The 25,313-nt window shown below is 39.1% G+C and overlaps 1 protein-coding gene across 2 annotated transcripts in view; it reads right to left on the bottom strand.

Annotated features, from left to right (window-relative positions):
- Positions 1-25,313, bottom strand: part of cdkal1 (CDK5 regulatory subunit associated protein 1-like 1) — a 231,923-nt gene that overhangs the window by 13,236 nt on the left and 193,374 nt on the right. For both annotated transcript variants that reach the window (XM_034127949.1, XM_034127948.1), the window contains one exon: positions 4,189-4,272. In XM_034127949.1, the coding sequence (XP_033983840.1) occupies positions 4,189-4,272 (84 nt within the window). The remainder of the gene's footprint in view (positions 1-4,188; positions 4,273-25,313) is intronic.

Raw genomic sequence — 25,313 nt, 5'->3', positions numbered from 1 at the left:
AATCATTCATAAACCTTTGTGAATTTATTCATTGAACAATGAGTGTATTTTATTGACCAGAGGTGAGATATATTCAGCAACTTGCCGTCATTCACGTAAAATGGCAGACCTAAACAACCATCCATTCAAAAGAATAAACAGCCATCTGCATTTTTCACCACATCTATTAGATATACATTTTCAATTAACCACTGCTCAAAACTGTTCCCCAATACTCCCTCACATTTTTTATTTAGCTAGTCCCTGCTTGCTTACAAGAAAGCACAGAGCTGAGTGTTTTCAGTTGTGTCATTTATGGATGCCCTCAAGGTCAAAAACTACGGCAACAGCTGTGAGATAAAACCACCGGGATTTGCTGGTTTGTCTTATTATTTCACCATGGAAACAAAACATCTTTACTGATCATAGCAGAAAGGAAGAGAAAACAACAAGTTATAATTAGTGCCTGGAATTGACTTACTCCTGTAAGTAAAGTTCATATGCTAAAAGATTTTCCTTTAAAACCATTTCCAAACTAAGCACAGAGTTGACAGAGAGACAATGATGTATGCTGTTCGCCATACTTCAGATTTATCTCTCTTGCAAAAACTATTATATTGATTTGTGATTGTGATTATTGGTCGGATTTACAATTGTAGTCACACCTAAAGTAAAGGATTTATTTGAGAACAACCAATGATTTATTATATGACTCAAGTGAAAAAATAACATCTCACTGTATGACCCTTTGTTCACCTTTTGATGTAAAAAGTTACGCAATCCTCTCTGAATAAACAGCTGAGCAATTTGGAAACAGTTATGACATTTTTAAACAAATTCAAAGATGGTTTTATACTAACAATAATAATGTGATGATGTATTCATCTCTATAGGCTCCGCAGCCCAACAGTAACCTGGGAGCTGCTGAGGATGTTATGTGTTGCCCAGGTAAACTTCAGGAGGGTGGGTGCATGCTGACTCAGATCATGTGGGGGTCTGTCTAACCATTACAAGGCTCTGTGGGGCTAAGCTACTGACGGGGCAGTGAATAGATGTGAACTGGTGGAGGGAGTGTTACTGCTGTGATGGCAGGAACAAACCTGGCTCAGAGTTAATCTGTCAGTCTTTATCCAGCTGGTGGAATATGATAGGAAATGGAGAACAGGCCGAACAGACACACAGGCAGCGCCACACCCGCCTAATCAACACACCTGCTGCTCGACACTCTGGACACTATGTGTGTGAGTGGCTTGCAACCAGGCTGAGAGCGCAGAGGTAAAACAGCAGGGATGTGGGGGAGGAAGGTGAGTGGGTTCTGTGTGTGTGGGTCATTTGATGCCCATTACAGGGTGATTAAATGATGAAAGACCTTGTCCGTTTTCATTGGGAACACCTCCTCCTACTTCCTCAGTCTGCCACACACACACACACACACACACACACACACACACACACACACACACACACACACACACACACACACACACACACACACACACACACACACACACACACACACACACACACACACACACACACACACACACACACACACACACACACACACACACACACACACACACACACACACACACACACACACACACACACACAGGTGGCTATAATGCCTATTATAGCCGTCAGGATAGATATCCATCTGATGGTGTAAAAGTGAAACTAGGCCATTTGTTCACACTCACACCTCTCTCTACCTTATTCCCCACTCCCATCCACCCACGCACCAACAACCCCCCCCTCACCTCCCCCCTCCTTCAGTCCCTTTTCTCCTGCTCCCACTACTCTTTTCACTTCTGCCCTGATCCCTGACCTCCCTATATTTGCCCCTTAACAAACCAATCCTTTTCTCTACATGTTTCTTTTATTACATATTTTGGAATTTGTTTGATATATGTGCAGTGAAGTTTAATCTCTCAGTTTAAAGTGTGATGAAAGCACCAATAATAAATAGTGAGTTTTTAAAAATAATCATATAAGTGAGAAAAAAGTGAAATGATGTTGCGCGAATACAACTTTTAAATGTAAGTCAGAGATCTGTAATGTGTATACTGCCTCCAGTGTACTGTATGTGTCTGTGTCCAGTAGATGTAGACATAAAGTATACATGATACGGGGGTGTATCCCTTCGGGGGACAGATTCAGGAACATATTGGTACATCGTGTTTTCATGTTCTTTTTTCAAGTCAGTTTGATTTAGGAGTACATGCAAAATACTTAATGTCCAAAAGAAAAAATACGGCAGCGGAAAAACATCAAACATGTCAGCTTGCTTTCCTCTGGAGTACAGTCAACTGACACACATGACATACATTCCTACATATGCACAAATGCACACATGCATGAAGGGGGGTGCACCCCACAACAGACACATGAACCGAGTGACACTTGTAACTTTAGTTTATAGCCTGCAGAAGGAGGTGCAGAAGAGGAGGAGAGGAAAGTGGAGGGGAGGAAAAATTATTACCATCCCCTGCCCTCCTTGCTAATAAAAAGCATAACTTCAAACATGTTTCTGATGATGGTTAAAGCAGGAGGAAATTGATTTATTTGAAGATGTTTTAAAGTGAATTTTTCACAGGTTGAGAGAGGGTCTTTGAAGCCATCCGGATATGTGTGTGTATGTGAACAGTTGTGTGTGTGTGTGTGTGTGTGTGTGTGTGTGTGTGTGTGTGTGTGTGTGAGTGTGTGTGTGTGTGTAGGATGGAATGTTCATGTCTTTAGGGCTGACCTTAATGTTAGTATAGTAAAAAAAGCCAAAAGTATTGCCGCTATCAGCAGCCAAATGCTCTCATGACCACCGCAGGGTGTGTGTGTGTATTTATGAGTGTGTGATGTTATAGCTAACCTACTTTAGTCAATACAAGCTTACGATTCTGACACCTGCTGTGAGTGCTCTGTGACATGCAAAGCAAAGCTTCTGACCTGATTTGCTAAGTGTGAAAATGAGGGAGGGTTGGATTAGCTTCACATACCAAAAAAAATCATCAAACACAGATTAATTTACTGCATTTTCAATGTATGTTATTTTGATGGGGGGAAAGAGTCTGTAGGCCAACTTGACTATTTTAGGATTCATCCGATGCAAAAGTATCAACAAACATCAAGCGTGTTGAATTGTCCTTTTGCAGATGCTGATATCCATGCCAGCCAATGACACTTTATTTTAAGTTTGATCACAAAATGTTGGATAACTACATATGTCGTATACATAGACTGTATATATAAATGGACGTAGTGTCCGTGACGTCACCCATAGATTTCTGCAGAGTTGCTGAGAAGCCCTTAGTAGGCGGAGTCGGCCGCTGCCGTCTCGACAGTGACGTCAGAGTCTAACTCCCGCCTGCTCCAGCCTGATCCAAATAAGGGCAAAGAGGCGGAGCCAAGGCGGCATAAGATAAGTCCGATATTTAAATGAAGAATACTCCACAGGGCCACCCCTCCCCCTACACGCAGATCACGCAGACTGCGTGGGGCCTCACCTCGCGGAGGGGGCCTCATCTTGCGGAGGGGGCCTCATCTTGCGGAGGGAGCCTCATCTTAAGCGCAAATGCGATGCACCTTTATGCTCTTATGCGGCGCAATTAGTGCAAGCGCGCCAGGAGTTCACGCGCAAGCTCCACTAGCCCCCCCCCCCGACGCATAACTTTGCGTGGGGCCAAAAGTTGGCCCTGATACTCCACCAGGCACCAACACAACAAACACGTCCGAGTTCAAGTTGTGTTCCCCGGATCAGCCTCGCAGCTGAGCCCCTGTAGCATCCTGGAGCTAACAGAGCTAACGGAGCTAGCAGAGGGACAGAAAGCTAGAAGCAGCAGTCACTGCAGAGACCTGTCCATCAAAGTGACCACGCCCTAATTTATGCAAAAAACTTTAAGACCTAATATAACTAAAAGGGGTGCGTTATAAAAAAATTCACTCCCCAATCCATTGTCATGAAGGTAGAATCTAACTATATCCAGAATAATTTGTATTGCATCCAGGGGTAGAAACATGTTTATTTCTGCTGTAAAGTTGGGCATTTTAACATGGGGGTCTATGGAAATTGCTCCTTTCTGCAGCCATCCCCTATCGGCCAATAGATGAACTGCAGTTTGTGGCACTTCCTTATGGGCTTCCCGGCTCTGCCCCAGAGTTTGCCGCTTGGAGTAAGCACACAAGTCATTTATTAAAGAATTTGAACCATTATCTTACCTGTTGGTAGAACTTGTTGTGAGACACATAGTATTGGGCGTCAAATGACTCCTCTGTCACCAGCACATGTTGCCTCTCCCCTACCTACAGACAGAGAAAGAGAGAAAACATTTATCAGACAACACATATCGAAACAGTTTATTGACTAATACACATTTGTCTTTCAAGCCGCATTAGTACAAATGGGTTTTATCTATAGATCTGTATGTGTGCATGTCTTCAGCTGTATGCCAACTACCTAACCTGACCTCAGCAAAACAACAGGATAAATATCCCTGCTAATCATTTAGGATCTCTGCATCTGGTTTTGGGAGGTGTTGACTGATCACATAAGTGCCCTTTTTTTTTGCCAGTAATGTTCTTTAGAGTGAGAAAGAGTCCATATTTATTCGAACATTTACTGATTTGACTATATCGAAACACTGGAAAATAATTATTTTTGTTTTCAGTATGAACAGTAAATATTAATGAGTATATACTGTTTATATGGAAGCACTGGCTATGAATGAACGTATTGTGTTGGATAGGCCAAATGTGGGGCTCAGTCAATTCTAAGGTTTTATTGAACACAAGCAAGTTGCCTTTGTCACACAACATTCAATACGATCCCAATTCAATCAAAGTTTTGCTCTTTCATGTTTTTTCATGTTTTCTGTTGGTGCAGTTCACCATTTAATTACAATCTCAAGGTTGCCAAGATACTTCAATTGTAGTGCTTTGGCTGGGAGAACATTGAGTTCTATCAAACTCAGGTACTTACACACAAAAAATAGCATAAAAACTCACAAGGCTATACAAGACACTATTAAAATACTTAAAGCAAATCTACTATTCAGGAAATCAGAAAATGAAATACAACAACAAGGCCACCCAATCAAGACATTTTGTAAGAGACACAATCAAAGGAAGTCCTTTTCTGTATAAGAATGTTGTTGACTCAAAGAGGGAGAAAGAGACAAATCAAAGGTTTGAAGGTTTAGTCAGGCATGAATAAAACCACTGTTGGATTGGAGTAAGGGAAATATATATTGTCACATAGATGAACAAAGTCAATAGTGTTGATAGCATGGTCGAATGGATCTCCTCAAGTGTCCTGATTGATGAACATTTAATCTTGGATGTATTTAAAACATTGACCTGAACTGAAAACAATGTCATAGGTGAGAAGCAGCGCATTTATTTTGCCATGACAAATTGGCATAAAGACAAGCCATTGATCTTGTCATGTAAGGCACCATCACAGAAGGAACCATCACACCTGGGTTTCAGCAACATACCGTACAGAGTGTCCTGGAAGTTCAGTGGGCAGTATTTGCATTTCAACTCTGTCAGTGATGAGAGCTGTAAAACTGTGCTGACTGATCATTTCCTTAGCAATATGTCAGAGCCTTAGAAGTCATGGCTCTGACACAACGCTCAGGGTGTTTCCATTTTAGCAGACACCCATCTTCTCTGCTCTTTTCTTCCCTCCTTATCGTTCTGCTTCCATCCCTCTCTCCTATCTCGGGGCATTTTCTTTGTTGTTAATACCTCTCTTGCTTCCACTATAACTCCCTCTCATCCTCCGCTCCTTTTAAAAAAAAAAACTGATTTTACTGTGTGTGTGTGTTTGTGTGTGTTCCAACACAGACATCACCTGCACAGGCATGCTGACAGACTTAAAAGGAGACCAAATAAATCACTGTTTCCTGCAAACAGAGCAATTTTCAGAAATAGGGTGGAAAGAAAATATCCTTTGAACATTATTATTGGATGGCAAACATTTGAATCAGGCGTTTTGTTTTAAATCCTTTGCACTGAAGGCTGATGTCTCTGCACTAAGCCTAAAATCTAGTAACAAATAAGACCAATTCATAGTTTTGTAATTATTTTTAAGAAAGAAAAAAATATGTTTTGAAAAAACCTAAAGATAACTTGCTTGATAAGATTGTATCATTCTGTTAATCAACCACTAACAAATGACTTTTGTTTGTTCTTAGTTTGTAAGTTCTCATTTCCCCCAGGTGTTGACAGGTGAATCACTTTGGGGGGAAAAAGAAAACCAAAAGCATTTCTTCACAGATTCTCCCACTCAATTCAGTAAATATCAAACACACATAGCAGTGCTCTCTTTAAAAGTTAAGTAGATGATGGTTCATCATGAGCTATTTAGCTCTCTATTTACCAAAGCCTCTAAAGGTTTTAATTTAGATTTAATTAATACACTGTATACCAGAAGGGAGATCTGGATGAACGGAAGGCTAGATGTGATGTATGTGATGTGTACGATGTGAATTTGTGTGAATCTGCCTGACTTAATGATAACTAATCCAGCCCTAAACAACCAGTGAGGAGCAATGATCGAGGATTAAAGTATATCCTAATATGTTGATTGAACTGTGAAATAAGAGGATGATCATGCATGCACACACCCTGGCATAGACCAATGACTTATATGAGAATGAAGTGAATTCATTAAATGCAAAGTTCATGAGATGCACACACTTCTGTGCACCACGCCATGCGCTGTGTGTATGTATTTGTATGCAGTGTAGGTGTCTGCATATGAGAGCGCTGCATTTAGATTTGTATTTACTCCAGGTATTGACATTTCTTACAGAATACCAACCAAGGTGCGTATGTCTATGTCTCTGCATAGTGAGACGTTTATTTACTTTGCCATCCAGAGATAACATCCCATGATAAACAGCAGATTCACTACAGATTTGTGGGATCATGAGTTTAATTGATAATAAATCCACATCACAACAGGGATAATGAAAGAACTGTGAATTTTAATTGTATTCACCATTTTAATCTTAGTCACAAACACAGGAGCAATTCGCAAAAATTATAACGGCATCCGTGGAATTTGTATTTATTTATTTTAAAGTGGAAGTGGATTATGTTTCTAACCACACTGAAAAGCAGCCAGCCTGTTGCATAGGATTAACTATGAGAAGCTCATAGTCAGTGTCAAAGGAAAATAATAACACCAAAGTAGTAGGCATAGGCTGATTTTAAATCTTTTATGGTATCGATGAATTTAAGAAAGCAACACGTTAAGGATGGATATCCTTAACAAAAATGTCCCATTCAATTTATTTGAATGTCCTTCAGCACGACTGTGGTCTTATTACAAATGAAGAGACATTTAAACTCACAGTGCCACACACACAGCCTATCGCTACAACAAGGACAAACTACGTTATCAAGACCTATTCTAGAAAAATGCTTACTCTTTAAAGCTCACACTAAATCATCATGTTATATTCTGTATATTGATATTATATGACATAATGTAGAGGATTTTATTCATCCATTTGACTCCAGGTTATGAGTCAATGTTCTAATTCAATAATGTAAAGTGCTCAAGGAGGTACATTGTGACACCATTCAAACAGCTATGATGGCGCCTAGTCTAAATTAAACTTGCTGCTCATTGGGTGTAGGTATCCCCAGACATTGCTACAAATATATAATCATTACACACTTGATTAATATGCATCAACACTAAAAAAAACTACTAATTAGTGGGACTCATCAGCATTAGTTATTTTTAGCATTCATTTGCAGGTTATAAACAACAACTCAATCATTGTGGTTAAGACTCAGAAATCTCATAACAGGATAACAAGATAATGTCCTAAAATAAACTTCAAAATGTAATTGTATCATTGAACCATACATTAGAGTCATTTGCCGTTGCCGTTTTTTTTTTTATGAAAATTGTTTATCCCCATTTGTTTGCAGCTTTTTATCATTAGTACAATTTACCACAGTGTTTGACAAAGCCATCTGATAACTGTACCCCCAAAGGAGTGGCTTGAAGGCTTATGCAACACCAAAGCTAATCTGCATTGTCCCACTCATTGTACATTTATTTCTGACCCACTGATTTTTACCAATGGCGGTATATGACATGTCTTTTGGCTCACAAATTATATATGTACAATTAGCAGCACATGTACTCGCACACAAATCATCCGTTCAACACAGACCCCCACACACAGACTTCTGTAGCCCCCTGTAGAAACAGATTTGGTTTTGTTTCCTGCTAAACAATCGTTGCAGGGAGTGATTTAACAGGGCTAAAGAGAGATGCTCTGATCTTTGGGAAGTTCTCTTTGAATAAGCCTCTTGAAAGAGGAAGACAATACGAGGTGTTGGTTTTGGTATTTTGTTCTACCCTCAAAGTCAAAAACAAAGTAGAGTAAAGAGACTCAAACTTTTGAGTGTTTGCCACAAAGACAGAGGGGATTAAGGTTTGCTTTGGTTAAATGTTGGTGGTGATGGATGTAAAATCAACACAGATCAAAGTTATTTAAATGTAAAACAAGGCCTGAACATTAATAAAAAACTCAAGACATTTAGGAAGACAGGATGGAAAGATAGATCACAATGAACTGAAATGGAAGGTATTAAAGCAAATGAAAGTTGAAAGCAGTTTTTGAAATGACTCATGCCATTTACTCTTTAAATAACAGAATTGTGTGAGAGTTGTTTCAAATCTCTGTCCCCCGCAAAGCCTTTGAAAAGCCGTCTAGACCAATTATTTCATGTTCACTCACACATGCACACCCTGTTGTCTTTTTCAAACTCAGCCATCAGTAGCGGCGGAAGGTACTTTTTCCAGTCATAAATCTGACTCCTTATCTGTCTGTTCATGCTCTGCACTGCAGGAGTGTAATGATATCAGCAAATAGCTACTTTGGCAGCTAGGAGACTGACTCACTATCTAGCTGGCTGCACTAAAGAAAGGAAACGTTAACTGCTGCGAGGTTTACAATCCGATACGACTGGCTCCAACAATCTATGATCTCAAATTAGTCATGATGTTTGAATTATTGGTGGCCACTTGAAAGTTTGATAAAATACAAAAGACTATGATGAGGAATAATTCATGTAGTTTGGTTAAGGTAAAGCCTTTGAAATGTTGATTACACAAGGATAAATCAAGAGAAGAAAAGGAAGGAAATAGTGCAATTAAGAACTTTAGAGATTTGGAAATGAATGACAATTTATGAAAGAATGGTTGAAGGTGAAAATGTGACTCCTCCAGCTTTAACCAGAACTAGAGACATGAACTATTGGAAGTGAGACAGTGGACTGCAGACTTCTGTTAGAGAGACACATTGTATCATTATCCAAACACCTGAAATAGTGCAGTGGGTGTGTGAAAAATATTATTTCTGTTATGTTTATTCAGATGGATATACATCCACCTATGTTTTTTTTAATTCACATACATCATGTAAGCATTTTTTATTTTATTTAACCAGAAAAAAGCATTGCGATAAAATCTCATTTTCAATGCTGACCTGGCCAAGAAGGCAGCAACGTTACACATAACACATAACACAAACATATAAAATACAGAGAACTAAGAAAACAAAAGACGAAAAAGCAGTCACTACATTGTGCACATTTGGACAGTAAGAAAGGTACACTACTTATTACTGCAAGAGCAGCTGGTGGTGAGGACTTCAGACAACTTCAATTTAAAGCATGCTATAGAGACAAATGCCCTCAGCAATACTTTGTTTCTGCAAATATGTATGACATAAACCTCAAACCAAAAACTATAGCAGTCTGTTAACCTTTTAAATATCATAGCAGAATACACTACAAGTCTGCAAGTTAATATTGATCTTACTCAAAGCCTTAAATTCCATATAAATAGCTAAATGTATTGCCAAAAGTGTAATTTTAAAGGTTTTTAATGTTTGAACACAGACTTGAAATATCCCAGGTGATGTATTTGCATAATTAAATCAACATTTGGAACCTTAAATATTTCTCAGCAGCAAAGAGGATTGTTTTATACAATAAAAAACTGTATTTGTATGACCTTTTGCAAGTTTTAGAATAAATGAATGACGAAAAAAAAGCAGATGCATAATGTATGACAGAGTAAGACAAATGAGGTACAATATGTGCCCTGGCTTTAATTCACCCTTCTTTCTTGTTTGTGTGAGTGGGTGTGTCAGGAAACTTTGATAGCATGATACATAGAAAATTATGCACACAGACCCAACTAAAGTATTATAATATCTTAACAAACAAAGATCCCGTCACAACCAGAACACTGAGCTTCTCTTAGGCAAGTTTAACAACAATTACCCTGATAAACCTCACCGAATACACACTGGGCTGGAACTTCACAAACGGTGTGTGTGTGTGTGTGTGTGTGTGTGTGTGTGTGTGTGTGTGTGTGTGTGTGTGTGTGTGTGTGTGTGTGTGTGTGTGTGTGTGTGTGTGTGTCTTGAGGCTATACACCAGACCTTTAATGCTTTCTTGGCTCTCAGAGTCACCCCCACCCTCTCTCTCTCTCTCTCTCTCTCTGAACAGGGCTGTTGAAATATGAGAGGTTTTTGCCAGAACATAATGCTGTGCACCTGCATCAAATCTACAACCCCCCTCCCCCTAGGCCTTTTCTAGCCTTCCCAAAGCTCACAAGACTATGCTTCACACACACACACACACACACACACACACACACACACACACACACACACACACACACACACACACACACACACACACACACACACACACACACACACACACACACACACACACACACACACACACACACACACACACACACACACACACACACACACACACACACACACACACACACACACACACACACACACACACACACACACACACACACACACACACACACACCCCTAAAACAAAGAACACAAATGGTTGAACTTAGAATAACAATGAGCTTTTGATTCCAAGAAACTAGATAGCAAGGTAAACAGGAGAAATGTGAGTCAATGACTAAGATGTTTTTAAGCAAGGAGAGACAGGCAAGTCAGTACCCAAAAGACCTACGGAATAGGGAGTTAGAAACCAGAGGAAACATATGAACCTGTTCACCTCACTTGTGATACAGTTAACAAACACTGCAAACGACAACTTAAGTGTTAGCCTTACAAGCACTCCTGGCTAAGCTTGTACTTACAGAACAGGCTTTCCAATAATGGGGAAAGACACTCTTACTGTGCTCAAATTAAACAAAGCCCTGTGGTTTGTTTTCAGGAATGCTGAGGTTACAAAATGTACTCTGTCAATCAAGGACGTTTCATTGAGCGGAAGAAATAATGTCAAACGTGAAAGTTAGTTTGAGACACAATGGAGCAGCAATGGGCAACTTAAAATGTCTCAACCTTCAATGTTGATGCAGGTTTGGTTCTTCTAAAATACTCTTTAACATTCTCATGGCTCTTCTAAATATGTTGACTAAAACTTCCAAGAGCTACTTAATCCAAAAGACAATACATCACTCTATCAAATCTTTTTTTCTGAGTAACTTATTTTTCTTAGATCAACCTGGTACTGTAAATTGGATTCAATTGGATTTATCGGTAACAAAGTTCCATCAAAGTTCCATCAAAGTACATAGGTAAATAGGTTAATTGTGATTCACAGAAATGTCGGTGAACAACTTCAAAGCACACTATTAATACTTACACTATTTCTACCCAAACATGCATACACCTACTATATCTAAAAGGATGACCAATGAATACATAGTGTACTGTCTGCAAGAGACACATGTGCTAATGTCTGGTTACAACTGGTTATCAAATATGAATGTCAAAGAAATGTGTTGATGTGAGCACTTTTTGTCTATATCGTGCATTGTGAAACTTTACTCCTTTAAAACATATATATATGTATATATAAAATTGTGAATACATTACAGTAGCAACACAAATACTAAGTTTCACAACACATGACACATGGACCCTAATATCAATACTCGTGCTCTGCTGATCTTTGACCAAACACACGTGAATCTATGTATACAAAAACTGTTTGAAGGCACAGCTACACAAAATCAGACACATACACACTTGATTGCCTCATCAATTTCAGCTATCCAACAGAAAAGACACTCTATTCTGTCACCAGTGTGACAGATCTAGTTTATCAGAGGAAATAGATAGATGTCTCACACACACACACACACACAACAGAAACACACACCCACACCCACACACACTAGCCTGTAGGCGTTTTAATGTCTCAGATGCTGGAATGAATCATATCAAAATAGAGACATGGCAGAAAACACATAATGAAAGCCTCAGTAACATCAGTTACTAAAATACATGACAAAGAGACGCACAGAAACACAGAAACACACAATCAAAATTAGACAAACAGTAACATATGTGTTTATTTTATCCTATACAAATGTATGCCTTAAAGCCAAAAAATAGAGAGAGTCAGGGACAAAGTATTGGCACAGAATAAAATGTTAGAAACTTTGCTGAACAGAACAAGAGGGATATTTGTCACTTCTAAACGCAAGTTTTAATAATAACTGGACAATATCTTAACTTTGTTGAAACATAAAAAATGAATCCTACAGAGATCTACCTGGTGGTTTATGTATGTCACCTTACATTACAGCAGATATTGCAGATCTCACTTCGTGACAGACAATGCAACTAATACCCCTTGGCCTACACCTATACTTGTTCTTATGCCACGTGCAATATGTATAAGCATTGATCATGTGTTTCTATCCTCTGTTCGAATGGTTTAAATTGATATATAATACCACGTAGCCACAGTGATTGGAAATCGTAAAAAAACATTCCATATTTATTTATTTATTCATCCACTGAGCTGCTTGTTTGACAGAATATGCGTCTGTGTGTGCCTGTGGGGATCAAGCCCTTGGCATTACAGAATCTATGTGTCTAAAATTGTGTGTGTTGGCAACTGCGGCATCAATCAGAGCTCAGCTGTGATTGTCAGGCTGATTGTCCGTTATGTCCCTGTGGACCTGGAGGCCTTGGTGTGTGTAAATCATGTGCGCATTTGTGAGTTAGTGAGAGAGGGGTAGAGAGTGTAAGGAAGTGCAAGTGTAATGCACACATCCATACATCCACATTAATCTATAATTGCAGCTGAAACTAAGGCCATGGCAATAGAAGTATGATTATGATTATCACTGGAGGCCACACCTGAAGACCCAACAAATCATACATGCATAGGAAGGCCTATCTAGCCAACGCGTCTGATTGCTGTTCAAGGCTAGCCCTCCAGTCCTCCTATTAGAATGAGAGAAATTAATGTATGTGTTTTGATAAGGGAGAAAAAAACATGAGCTGTGAGGCCATCCTGGTGGGTCTGTGGGATAAGGCGAGGATCATGTACTCCTAATGCCTGATTGGGTTAAAAGCCAGCTCATGACCTTTGGTGCATGAACTATCTAAGTCTCCTTGCTTCATTTTCCCGACTTTTAGTAATTGTGCAAATCCAAATAAAAAGGTGATAAAGGTGATTGGGAATTTGGTTGGAAACTGATAAGACCCAGAGAACTGTGTACCGCCAAGAGGAGAAAGAAGAGGAGGAAAACAGCAGTCTGTCAATAACAGACTTCAAATGCTCTTCTAAGGAGAAAGGGTGGAAGACATTGTTAGTTGTTTGTGTTAAACTCTGCCTTTGTAGTATAGACTAAAATTCCAACAGTTAGCGAGGATAGGTAAGTAACATTGCCAAAAGTAGTGAGGGACCTTCATGAAGAATAATAGGTTTTATTTTATTTTGTGTATTTTTGTTAAAACTGCTAGAGAGGTGAACATATAAATGAATGGTCCGTTTTTAGGCTGTAGTGTGAACATTGCATTTTACTTAGAGATTTTGGTTATATCATTTTTATGGCATTTTTATTGATGAGCTTTAAGCTTCTTACACACCAGACTGACACCAAGTCCCGACGGAACGTCGGCTCACGTCGCCTGCGTCTTGGCCATGTTTCGCACTGGAACACACCGCAAAGACTTCAGCCGACGGCCAAGTTGCACATACGAACTGCGCATGCGTAAGTGGCAATAACTCTCCTTACCAGCAGGCGTCGGTAGCGTGTATTCGTCATTCAAAAGAGGCAACAACCGGAAGACAGACTGCTTGATACACCGAGAGAAGAAGAACAGACTGCGTGATATAAACAAACAACAAATAGCTTGTGCGTTCCATTTTCACTCTACAGCGAGAAGCTCATGGGGCTTTCCAGAACCTGTGTCGAGAGCTGGAGTTAAATGAAATCTCAGATTTGCCTTCTTAATAGTTTGTTTGGGTCCCTCACTTCCGTTTCGCTTCTAATGCACTGATTCGCTAAGCTGAACAGCCAATCAGAGTGATTTCTTTGGCCGACAGCCTACCGATTCAACATGTCGAATCGGCGGCGGAAGGTGTCTTTTCGGCCGAAAAGACACGACGGTGCAGTACACACCAATCTGAGTAGGGCGACACAACGCTCATCGACGGCCCGACATCTATCAACGCCGAAAATCGGCTCGGTGTGTAAGGACCTTTAGGAAGGTTTATATATCATGTATAATATTGTTCTGCCGCACAAAACTTTAAAACAAAAGTACAGTATTGGTTTTCTTGTTGCATTTTCATCTTTGACATCACTTCTTCTCAACTGAACAAGGTATACAACGAGTTCAGTCCATGTCAACCAATGTCAAGGCAGCCACTAATAACTATCATTGGACCCCACATACCACTCTTCTTTCCTTCTCTTGTGCCTACAGAAAACTGACAAGGGATTGGAGTGCTCTGTGATGTAGAGTGTTCGCTTTTGGATGCTCAACATTTTTGATTCCCATTCCCTGCATGGGCTAATGATTCTGTGTCAGTGTGTATGTGTGTGTGCATGTGAATGGTTGTGTCCTCTTCATATGTCCTACGAATGGTACATTCTGAAGTGGTGCAATGATGGACTGTCAAGTACTCTGCTGTTTTTCTCTCTGGCTCACTCAGGTATCCAAGGACAAGAACACAACAGATGAAGCAAGGGCATACAGAAACTAGGAAAAATAAGAGGGACAATTTGATTATCTTCAGACAATGTATTTCTTCTTACAGTCTCATTATAGTCTTTCTTTTTTCTTTTTTTTACTAATGCTTTATAAGACCGCAACCAAAAGTGAGTGCCAGGAAGGGACTGTTGTGAGGGAGTGGAGATGTTGTGGAAATGGTTGACATCTGTTCTCAAATAACAGCTATTAAGTGACCAAGAACATTGAAACACTTCAGTCAGGGTCATCTTTTATAATATTGTAAAGATAAGCATACTGTGAATTACTCTAAGAACGAATTTCCAACGTGGTTTCTAATAAATAAAAACACTTATTACTTTGGTACAGCGATTTTGTTTTCTGGCAAATGAGAAAAGATTCTGCTTACAAGAGTAGGCTCAGACTTTATCTTTTTATAGTATCACGAACAAAGTGATGTGAAGAAGGGAAAGAAGCAGGTAAACAAGTAAACATTACGTTTTACTCCAGGGGAAATAGGAAATACAGGTGGAAAAGTGGTATCAATTCGGAGTAGCCATCATGGGACACGGCCTCTGTGGTTGTTCTGTCCATAAGGCGCCAAAGAGGAGGCTGAATAAAAATGCTGACAGGTGATCTTAATGCTAGGAAAAGGACACTGATGAAATTCCTACAGGCAGAATTGAGCAGAAAGAAAAGTAGTGGTAGAGTTAACTCTCCAAAGCCTTGGGCTATTACTTGTATAGACACAGTATAGCATGGAAGGAATATTGGGTTGCAAAGTGCTGACAGTAAAGATTGCATGTATTTATGAAAGGTCACACAGCAACGGAAGCATGAAATCCACAGAATATAGTTCCCTATGGGGAGATGGCACGCTTCAGGTGACGAAAGAAATAATGTATACTGAGAAGCAGGTCACCCTAAAGGCTTTGAGGCCATTCTGGCAAGTTCAGCAAGAAAAGACTGCGAAAGGAAAATATAATATGAATGTCAGCATCCTATACCAGATGGACGAACACTTGTTTATTAGTTATTACCTCCCATCTCTTAAATAACCCTAAAATAGACATATATTTTGAAATAGACTTATATTTTATCTGACAGTTTTTCCTCTTTATTTTAGTTCTTTTTTGGGTTTGTCTCTTTCTTTTTTCGAGTCTAACCCTCTCTGCTGTAAATCTCATTGGATCCACTGTGTAGTGCTATATTGATAAAGCATAGTTGAGAGTTGAGCTATTATGTCACATGTGCAGATTACATGTTCTTATCACTTGATTTCCAAACTCACATTTTACACCCCTGTCAACAGATTTGTCCCACAAAAAAAAACACACCATCAAAATATAACCTTACATTCTGATTTGCCAGCAAGACTGCCACGATGCATTATTATAAAGTAAAGAAAAAAAAAACAGTTACACACTTTGATGTATATCTTAAATCGTATATATTTTTTTTAATCCTACTGTACCTTAAAACCTGTTAAGCCCCAAGCCTATTTTTCAGGTCTCAGGCTCGAAAATGACATTTCCAGAACAAATGACCATAACTACACTTCTAAAAGGGGAAAATTAATAATCTTTTTTCTCAAAGCAATGATAAACCTGTGAGTTGGATGTAGAAAAGTCAGAATCAATATAGATGTTTTTTATTTTAAAGAAAATTCAGATTTTACATAGTAAAAAACTGTAAATTATAGTGTCCGTCCAAAAATTCTTTTTTACTTATAGTGAAAACTACCCTTGGATGATGGGTTAGTAGACTAAAAGCTTTAGGAATCCAAAGTACAACATATAATAAGTACCCTGTATCAAGATTGATGCAAAACAAGTGACATTTGACCTTTTTAGAGAGATTTAGCAAAAATAAACCACTTCTGGGGTCATTTGGGTGGATTTTCTATATCTCTGGCCCCCCTTGGTCGATTTTGATGATTGACATCTCTTTTTAACCGTCAGAGCCAATGGAATCGAGGGAAAGTTCCACATACATACACAGGTTACCAAATAAGGAGTGATAGTGACGCGTAGAAAAACCGGAAGCTGCGCTAACCTCTGATGGCTACCATTAGCAGCTAATTTTTCTTCTCCGATTTTTGCATAAAAATGGAATTATGGATTATCAATATTTTTTTCAAAGTGATAGACACATTGGATTAACCTATGGATTAACCTTCAGCCGCATTTTTTCTCGTTTTAATGCCATTGAACGCGACTTTTGATCAGAATAACAGCTAAGGTGAGCATATCTCCGTTTTTTGCTACCTAAAGCTACGTCGTGTGTTGTCTGTATTTGATTCCCCAGTCACGAGTTCTGATCGCTCAGTGATGATCCTTATATTTCTATAATCTGTGGAATCTCAGGATGTTATCTAAGCTTGTTTGTGCAGATCCAATAAGTATATCGATAGGTATAGCTAGAGTTCTGTGCTAACGGCCTTAAGATTTTTTGCCCGTGGCTAATTCAGAGGCTCAGCGTTAGCTTTGAGGTTTTAAAAAAAATAAAATAAAAAAAAGATCAGTTAGCTGAGTTTCTTCCCGTTACATAGATATGAAACATTCATAGTTTATTAAATCTTAAGAAACCCTCAGACACTTTTGCTTGCAGATGTTGTGATTTCGGCCCCTTTGGCGGGTCCGTGGGGCTAAAGAGGTTTTTAAGAGCTTACATAACACACTGCATTCCATACAGTCTGGCGTCCCTTCGAAGGAAATCCTTATTCCATTGCAGAATTCAAAGTGCTGCATGCATTGGATTCACCTTGAATCAAAGCCATCAAAGTATTAGATGTCACAAGAATATAACTACAATGCTTAAAAGCACTTTTATTCTGAGGTTAAGAGCCATGCATCTTTTACACTTTGCATGCTCTTAAAGCAACATAAATGCATCAAATGTTTATTTTATTATATACATTTAAATCAGGGATCATGTACCCAAATGCATTCATAAAAAAATAATAAAAAAAAGATGATTTGAAGTACACACATTACGAAGGTTGCAGAATAAATACAGAATATCCCTAATGTGTTTCTGTGATTGATATGGACTGTGAGTGGACATAAAAAAGCAGAGATTAATGTAGACGGTCTCTTTATAGGCCACAGGGTCTGAAAGAGTTGACAAACAAACAGTGATGTGTGTGCTTATTAGCCCCATGTATGGACAACGCGTGAGTGTAGCAGGAGGTGAAGGCCGTAGTCTGAATGTATTCATGTGTCAGAGAGAAAAGGAATGGGACAGGGTGGCGGGAAAGCAATTTATTTGCACAATAACCCTATGTGCAGTAGGGTTGTGCATCTTCACTGGTCTCATGATTCGATTCGATTACGATTATCCTGTCACCGATTCGATTCGATATCCCGATGCAGCACGATTCATACCAATGCGTTGCATCCTCAATTTTCTATATTACTGCACATGGCTTCTTTTTCATCAATGAATACATGCAGTAAATACATATGAACTCTCTTTTTATTATTTAGAAAGTGCTTCAGAAATCAATAACATAAATGTCTTGACATTAATTTATAAACCAAAATAAATCAATTGTATAGCTCTAGCTTCCCTACTGTATATCTGTGTGTGAAATTGTTCCATCCTCAAAAACTAAAAACTAATGCTTCTGCAGTCTAGCTGCAGCTTCTAGCTACGGTCTGAATACTGAATGTCCTGAATGTGGCATCACACACATGACTTGAGTCTGAACACAGCAGACAACAGGTGCATGTGGATGCACACTTATTCTCTGTCTTACTGTTACATAAATCCCATGAATGTATGAGATTAAGTTAGCTTCATCATAGGGCTGTGCAATTAATCATATTTGGCTTGCAACGATTACGAAAACAACTTAATTGAAATAAAACGATTATTATTTTTAATTTTTTTAATTAATCTTTTTATTATTTTTTTTTTATTGTGTTTTCAGTTGAATTATACTTAAAGTTCAGGGTAATCAACTGTTAAAAACATACTGTTCAAATATGTTTTTTCAATAAATTGATGTTTTCAAAGTAAATGGCTAATCGTTTTTTAATAATCGTGATATCAATTATTGACCAAAATAATCGTGATTATGATTTTTGCCATAATCGAGCAGCCCTACTTCATCATATCTCAATCAGTGATTAAGTGAATAATAAAGTTTCTATCAGGTTACTATCAGCCTGTCACTCATTATTTTCAGGGAGGGGGCGGGGTTTGGAGGAACGGAGAGGAGACGGTGATCGCGGAAGCTTTTTTCCTCCTGTCTTCACAAACTTTATACACGTATTTATCAACTGAAAATAGCAAGAGGACATTCATACTATGCAATCCAAGACTTAATTAAATCCACCAAAAACCTGACATGGTGCCAACGCGAGTATTTAAAAAAAAACATAAATCCCTGTGTGTCTGAGCCGCAGCGACACGGACTGATTCAGAGCGGGTCCTTCTGCTGTTGGTTCTGGACTGGTGTTCTTATGTTGGTGGAGAAAGCAGACTGCTCCGTGTTTGGTGTCGCTGTGCCGCTGTCACGTCTGTTCCCTGATCTCTGCGTCACCGACCGATTTGATATTCAAGTGACAGAAAAAAAAAACTTTATTGTAAAGCCGCGGCCGGAAAATCAGGAAGCAACGTTACTACGTTATGATTATGTTCTGTCACTGCATCGATACCGAATCATCAACGTCCGCATCGCGATGCATCGTAGAAACGATTTATTTCAACACCCCTAATGTGCAGACAATGTGTAGATTGAAAACTGTCTCCAAACGGACGGTCTTTAGAGGGTTGAAAGAGGGATTCCCATCAAATAATATAAAGAATAATCTACTGTCATGATTATATAATTTGCCTAAACATCCCACTCTTTCTAGCATGAGAGGAGATTCATCTATTATGGCTGTTCAGTCGCCACAGGCGCTGACACAAACCCACACTGACCGATGTATGGACAAAGTGCAGACTCGAGCAGACTTTCGTGTGGTCTATATCTTTGACACATACATACTGGATGTATTTAATATGTGTCAAAAATATAGAGAATGATTCTGGACATCTGGAGAGAATACAGACACAAATAATGTATAACTCACATAGAAAAGAAGAAAGACAGGCAATATAGATCAGAAAGATCTGAGGTGCAAACCCAGGGCCGGTAGGCAGATTCTGACTTCACCAACTTCAGTCAAACATCCTCAGACCAGACACTTTAGATGTTTTGAAATGGCATTTTTCCTTATAATATCTAGCCGTTTGCCTCGGCAGTGTCGTTTATATTTAGCCTACATAGATTGAAAAGATTTACAGAAGGCCCAAATTATAATGGGGCGAAACAGGATGATGTGGGTGTGTGGCTTGCAGCGGCTGAGTCATTGAAAAGTCGGCTCTGATTCCTTATTCTCTCCCTTTTTTGTATGTACATATGTCATTTGACGCTACTTGTTGCCTGTTGCCACTTGATCCAGCCCACGGGGGTCCTGGGAGGGTGGGGATTTTATTTATTTTTGTTTGTTTTTTAAGGGAAATGAAGCTCAGCGCAAGTTCAACCAGGAAGACTGTCTTTACTAATCCATTTACTATTTCTATGTTACTACTCTCTCTCCTCTCAATAAGTGATCGGGGGCGTCACTCCCCAGCTTAACCAATCACTTCGCTCTATTCTCACAAGCCTATCATAGCGCTCTGCTAAACCTTTTAAATCTGCTCTCCCCTCCAACAGCTGTCATTTCAGGTGACTCGACGCAACCCCTTTTCACCTCCTGTCCCTCTGAATCCAGGGTCAAGCTAAGCCCCTCCCCTTCAGACCGAACCCAACTATCCATTCACCACCACCAGTGTCTAGACCCCAGGGGGGTTTCATCGGATCGGTTCTCCCCTCCCGAATGATACTTCCTGCACAACGGGGCCTAATCGCCAAAACTCCATTACATTCATTTGTGTATCTTTGCAATAAATATGTATTCTTACATCAAAACCGTCTCTCCTGATTGAACTGTTTGTATGTTCTTTCACGTGTTATGTATGTGTTTTGTACCATGTTTTTCTGTGTTTCTGCTTAAATAAATAAAACATTTGATCACAAAAAAAAGAAGGCCCAAATGATTTAAATGTTCTGATAAATGGACCCAGTATAGATATAGATAGGCAGAATGTGAGGAGACATCAACAAGAGAAGATACATTAGTACAATACTAATCAGTCTATCCATCTTTCCAAACATACTATAGATTAAATATGACAGTTGAAAAAGATAATTTAAATATATAAAAAGCAAATGAAACAAAAAGCAAAACAGATAAGTCAAAATACATTTAAAGTCAGATTGGCTTTAGCAAGATGAGGCTTGAATAAGCAAATGGCTCACAAAAGGGGGCAATATTAGCACTTCAATGGTGTTGATTGATTTATGGTGGGGGGGGACAGGCACACGCACACTCAGACATAATGAACATTAATCAAAGGGAGCAGGTAATAATCAGACGGAGCTTTAAGAAGCTAGCCTGCTAGTGCACAGCTGTGCCATTCAAAGCAACAGTCATCAGAAGCAGACAGAAGGACAAAAAGCTCAATCCCTCAGCATTCACTCACGGCAAGTCAAAGCTCACATGTAGCTAGGAACCCAGGATGCACTCATAATAGCAATCTTGTTTACCGTTCCTATTAAACCACTTCAAAAACACGCTTAGTATATTGCAATTAGGTTGATTAATAGTTACAGCGAAGGCGTCTTAGTGAGATCAGTGTTTTAATGGCCATCGAGATGTGTCGACTAACAGCAGTATCATTTGGTAACCTGGCTTCCGTCTGTATTGGTATTTATACAAGTATACATTTTCTGCAGTAATTAGGGTCATAGAACAGAATCACAAAGGTGAAGAAAGTAGTCAATGAATGAGTTTGAATTCTAGCACAGACACAAAATCGACCAAGTGGTGTGTAGATGAGGCAGGGGGCATGTTGGCAGGCAGAGCCAGCTCGTATTGTGAGTTAATGGGAACAATGCAAATGAGGGGCCAATCTAAATGGCTTTAACATCATTTGAATATGCATTATACCAGCCTGTGCCTTTCTCCCTGTCTTTGTGTACGGTTTTGAATTTTACTCTGCATGTGTTCATAAATGGGTGTGTGTATGTGCTGTCTGACTTTAGGAGCATTGTCTCTGCCACTGACTTTGCCTCCCTAAATGTGCTTCTTAGAGAGGCTGAGTTTGCATATAGTAAGCTCTGATTTGCTCTCTGAACAAACAGGGATCCAGGGACCAATATGCCAGGTCTATATGCATGTTGTTCCAAGTCTACTGTTTAAATACACAATGAGCTTTTCAAATGGCAGGTAAAGAGGGAGGGTGCTTCATAGAGTGTCTGTTTTATCTCTTTGTGCATTTAAGCAAATGTAGTTGTGTGCAACACAGGAAAAAGTGATCACTTTGGTGTGTGTCTCTTATTACTCTGTATTTGTGTTGAAGATGAAGGGGCCCTTGGGTGGCATATGGCTGAGTGACTAGGCTATCAAAGAGCTAGTGATGTGTGTGTCCATTTGTGGTACAAGCCACACGACTGGGGCCTGAGTAAGATTCCAATTAATCCCTCTTTATTCATTTCACACACACACACACACACACACACACACACACACACACACACACACACACACACACACACACACACACACACACACACACACACACACACACACACACACACACACACACACACACACACACACACACACACACACACACACACACACACACACACACACACACACACACACACACACACACACACACACACACACACACACACACACACACACACACACACACACAGTATTCCAGAACGTTGCAATGGGGGGTTGTAACTGCTAGAGTTTCAAATATTATCAGACGTTTGGAAGAGAAATTAATATGTGCTAAAAATATCAAGTGTCATCATCTGTGATTCTTCCCTTGTGCTTCATGTGTATGTCAATATTTGTACAACAGCTACACCAAATGTCATTCAACTGGGAAAAAACCATTATATTCATCTTATACTAATTGTTGTTGTTTTTATATCTTTAATAGCCAGACATGCCCCAATGTAATCATCATCATTATTTGTATCCTAGTTGTAAGCTCATTGTGAAATGAAATGTGCTGCACAATACAGAGCAAACAATAAAACTCTATTTAATAGAAAGCATAATTATATATGATGACAAAACATTGACTGGGTAAAGTTGGATTCAAGATTTAATGAATTTGTTGATCCCAGTTCAAATACACTGCTAGTTCAGGGAAACACTGCAGCTACTACACAAAAGGCTGCATTTGTGCTTCAAACTAAGATGCTATGGATATGGCTCAATAGTTGTTTATATACTATAAAACATCTCATCTATTTTCCATATGGATCATAGGGAATAGAAAACCTATTGCAATGTGACATGCATGTGAAGAAAAGCAAATTACATTTCAAGGAATGAAATGTGACCTTTTAACCTTTTTTTGAGACACAGGACAAGACTGTAGGAAATGTATGTTTGGTTACCATGACATGCACGTAGAGTTGATGCATGTAATGGAAATGTTACTCATATTCCTCTTCAAAACATATCTTGTAACATGTTAGCAGGACTAAGTTTCACTGATTGCATACAGAGCAGTTTAAAACAATATAAAGGACCTTTTAATGCCTTCATACGCTGTTACTGTGACCTTGTTTGTCAGAACAAATACATTTCTGCCTCTACTCACATCCGTTAATAGGCCTGGATAAAAAAATATCAACTGACATATTGGCCTGTGGTGAACATGATACACAAACAACACCACTGTATGTACCCAATAAAGCCTATGGCAGTTTTGCCAACTCCATATACCAGGCTGCTAATGGGCACACACGGCCATGCTCTAATGTCAACAAGCATTTACCCATAAACAGGTCAAAGCAAGTGAAAATGATGCCATACTTCATTTGATTAGTAAACTAGCCTCTGTCCTCCAACACCCCTCCAAACAGTTCTCACTTCGATCCATACTTGGCAGCAAAGGTTATTCACTCATATATGCTACATTAGATACATAAACAACTTGTGTCCTCAATAAAGGCCAGGGGCATTCCCTGTTCTACTCTGCAAAGTGTTATTTACTCATGAAATAAGCATCATATCACATACATTTCTGCTGAATGACTTTTGACTTTTCTAAGGGCCGAAAAACAAATAATCAAAATCATGAGAACAAAAATAGAAAGCATGTTCTGTAAGAGCCTGAAGCACAGCTGGCCGAGACCTATCAGGTACAACTTTAGTGTAGGCAGTGTTCTTGGCCAAAGGGAAAAACAGAAATAAAAAAGAACATATGCCTGTAACGTAATACCATTACAAAAGTCCTAGCCAACGCTAAAAGTTTTCCCACAGTATGTTAAGAACTTGTTACAACAGTGATAACAGTATAGCAATTCAGACAAAGACACAAACTGGAATGTTCTCATTTCAATGAAGCAGAGGGGGTTGCATAAAGGTATAATTCACCCTAGGAATGCACTAGTAAACAACTCATATGCAAGCTTTACTGATGCACAGCCAGGTAAGTCACTATAAATAGTGCATACACAGATCTGTAATGTTACACAAGGGAACCAGTACACAAAAGTGGGTTAAAAGTTCATCAGCGGTTCAGCAACGATGCAATTACTGTAGGGATTCAGGCATGGCTACGTATTTCTATGTGATGCACTAAAGAAATCAGGCACACATCCTCAAAAAAAGCCTTAAGCAGTGAGTCAATGCAAACTAGGGTTATTCACATTTTATGTACGTGACATTACAGTAGATACACAAACTATGAGAAGCCCAAAAGCATAGTTATCAACACACTACAAATAACAAAGTTTGTTTACATTATCTACTATATCAAATCAAATCAAATCAAGTTTTATTTATAAAATATAACAGCAAATACAACAGCACAGTTTGTTCAGAATATCAGTATGAGAAAAACGACACCCTCTGTCCTTAGACCCTCACATCGTACAAGGAAAAACTGTGTTTGGCTTATATATCATAAGCCAAACACAACTGACAATTTAGCCAAGAGTAAGTAAATAATTGTGGCCTTAATTAGGGCTGTACCCGAATATCCGAATATCCGAATATTAGTTCGTTGGAGTACTATTCGGGTTTCAATTTCGTTATTCGGATATTCGTTTTGTTTGTTTTTTTCCCGTTTTTTTTTCAAATTGAATTTATTGAAATCTCCAATATCAACGTAAGAGCTTGTGCCTCTTCGGGGGGTGGTAACACTTAACCATAAACGTTATTGTTTACTTTCTCCGTCTTTATATGT

Source organism: Trematomus bernacchii, unplaced genomic scaffold (assembly GCF_902827165.1).
Source record: "Trematomus bernacchii unplaced genomic scaffold, fTreBer1.1, whole genome shotgun sequence".
NCBI lineage: Eukaryota > Metazoa > Chordata > Actinopteri > Perciformes > Nototheniidae > Trematomus > Trematomus bernacchii.
This window is presented reverse-complemented; position numbering and strand designations above follow the sequence as displayed.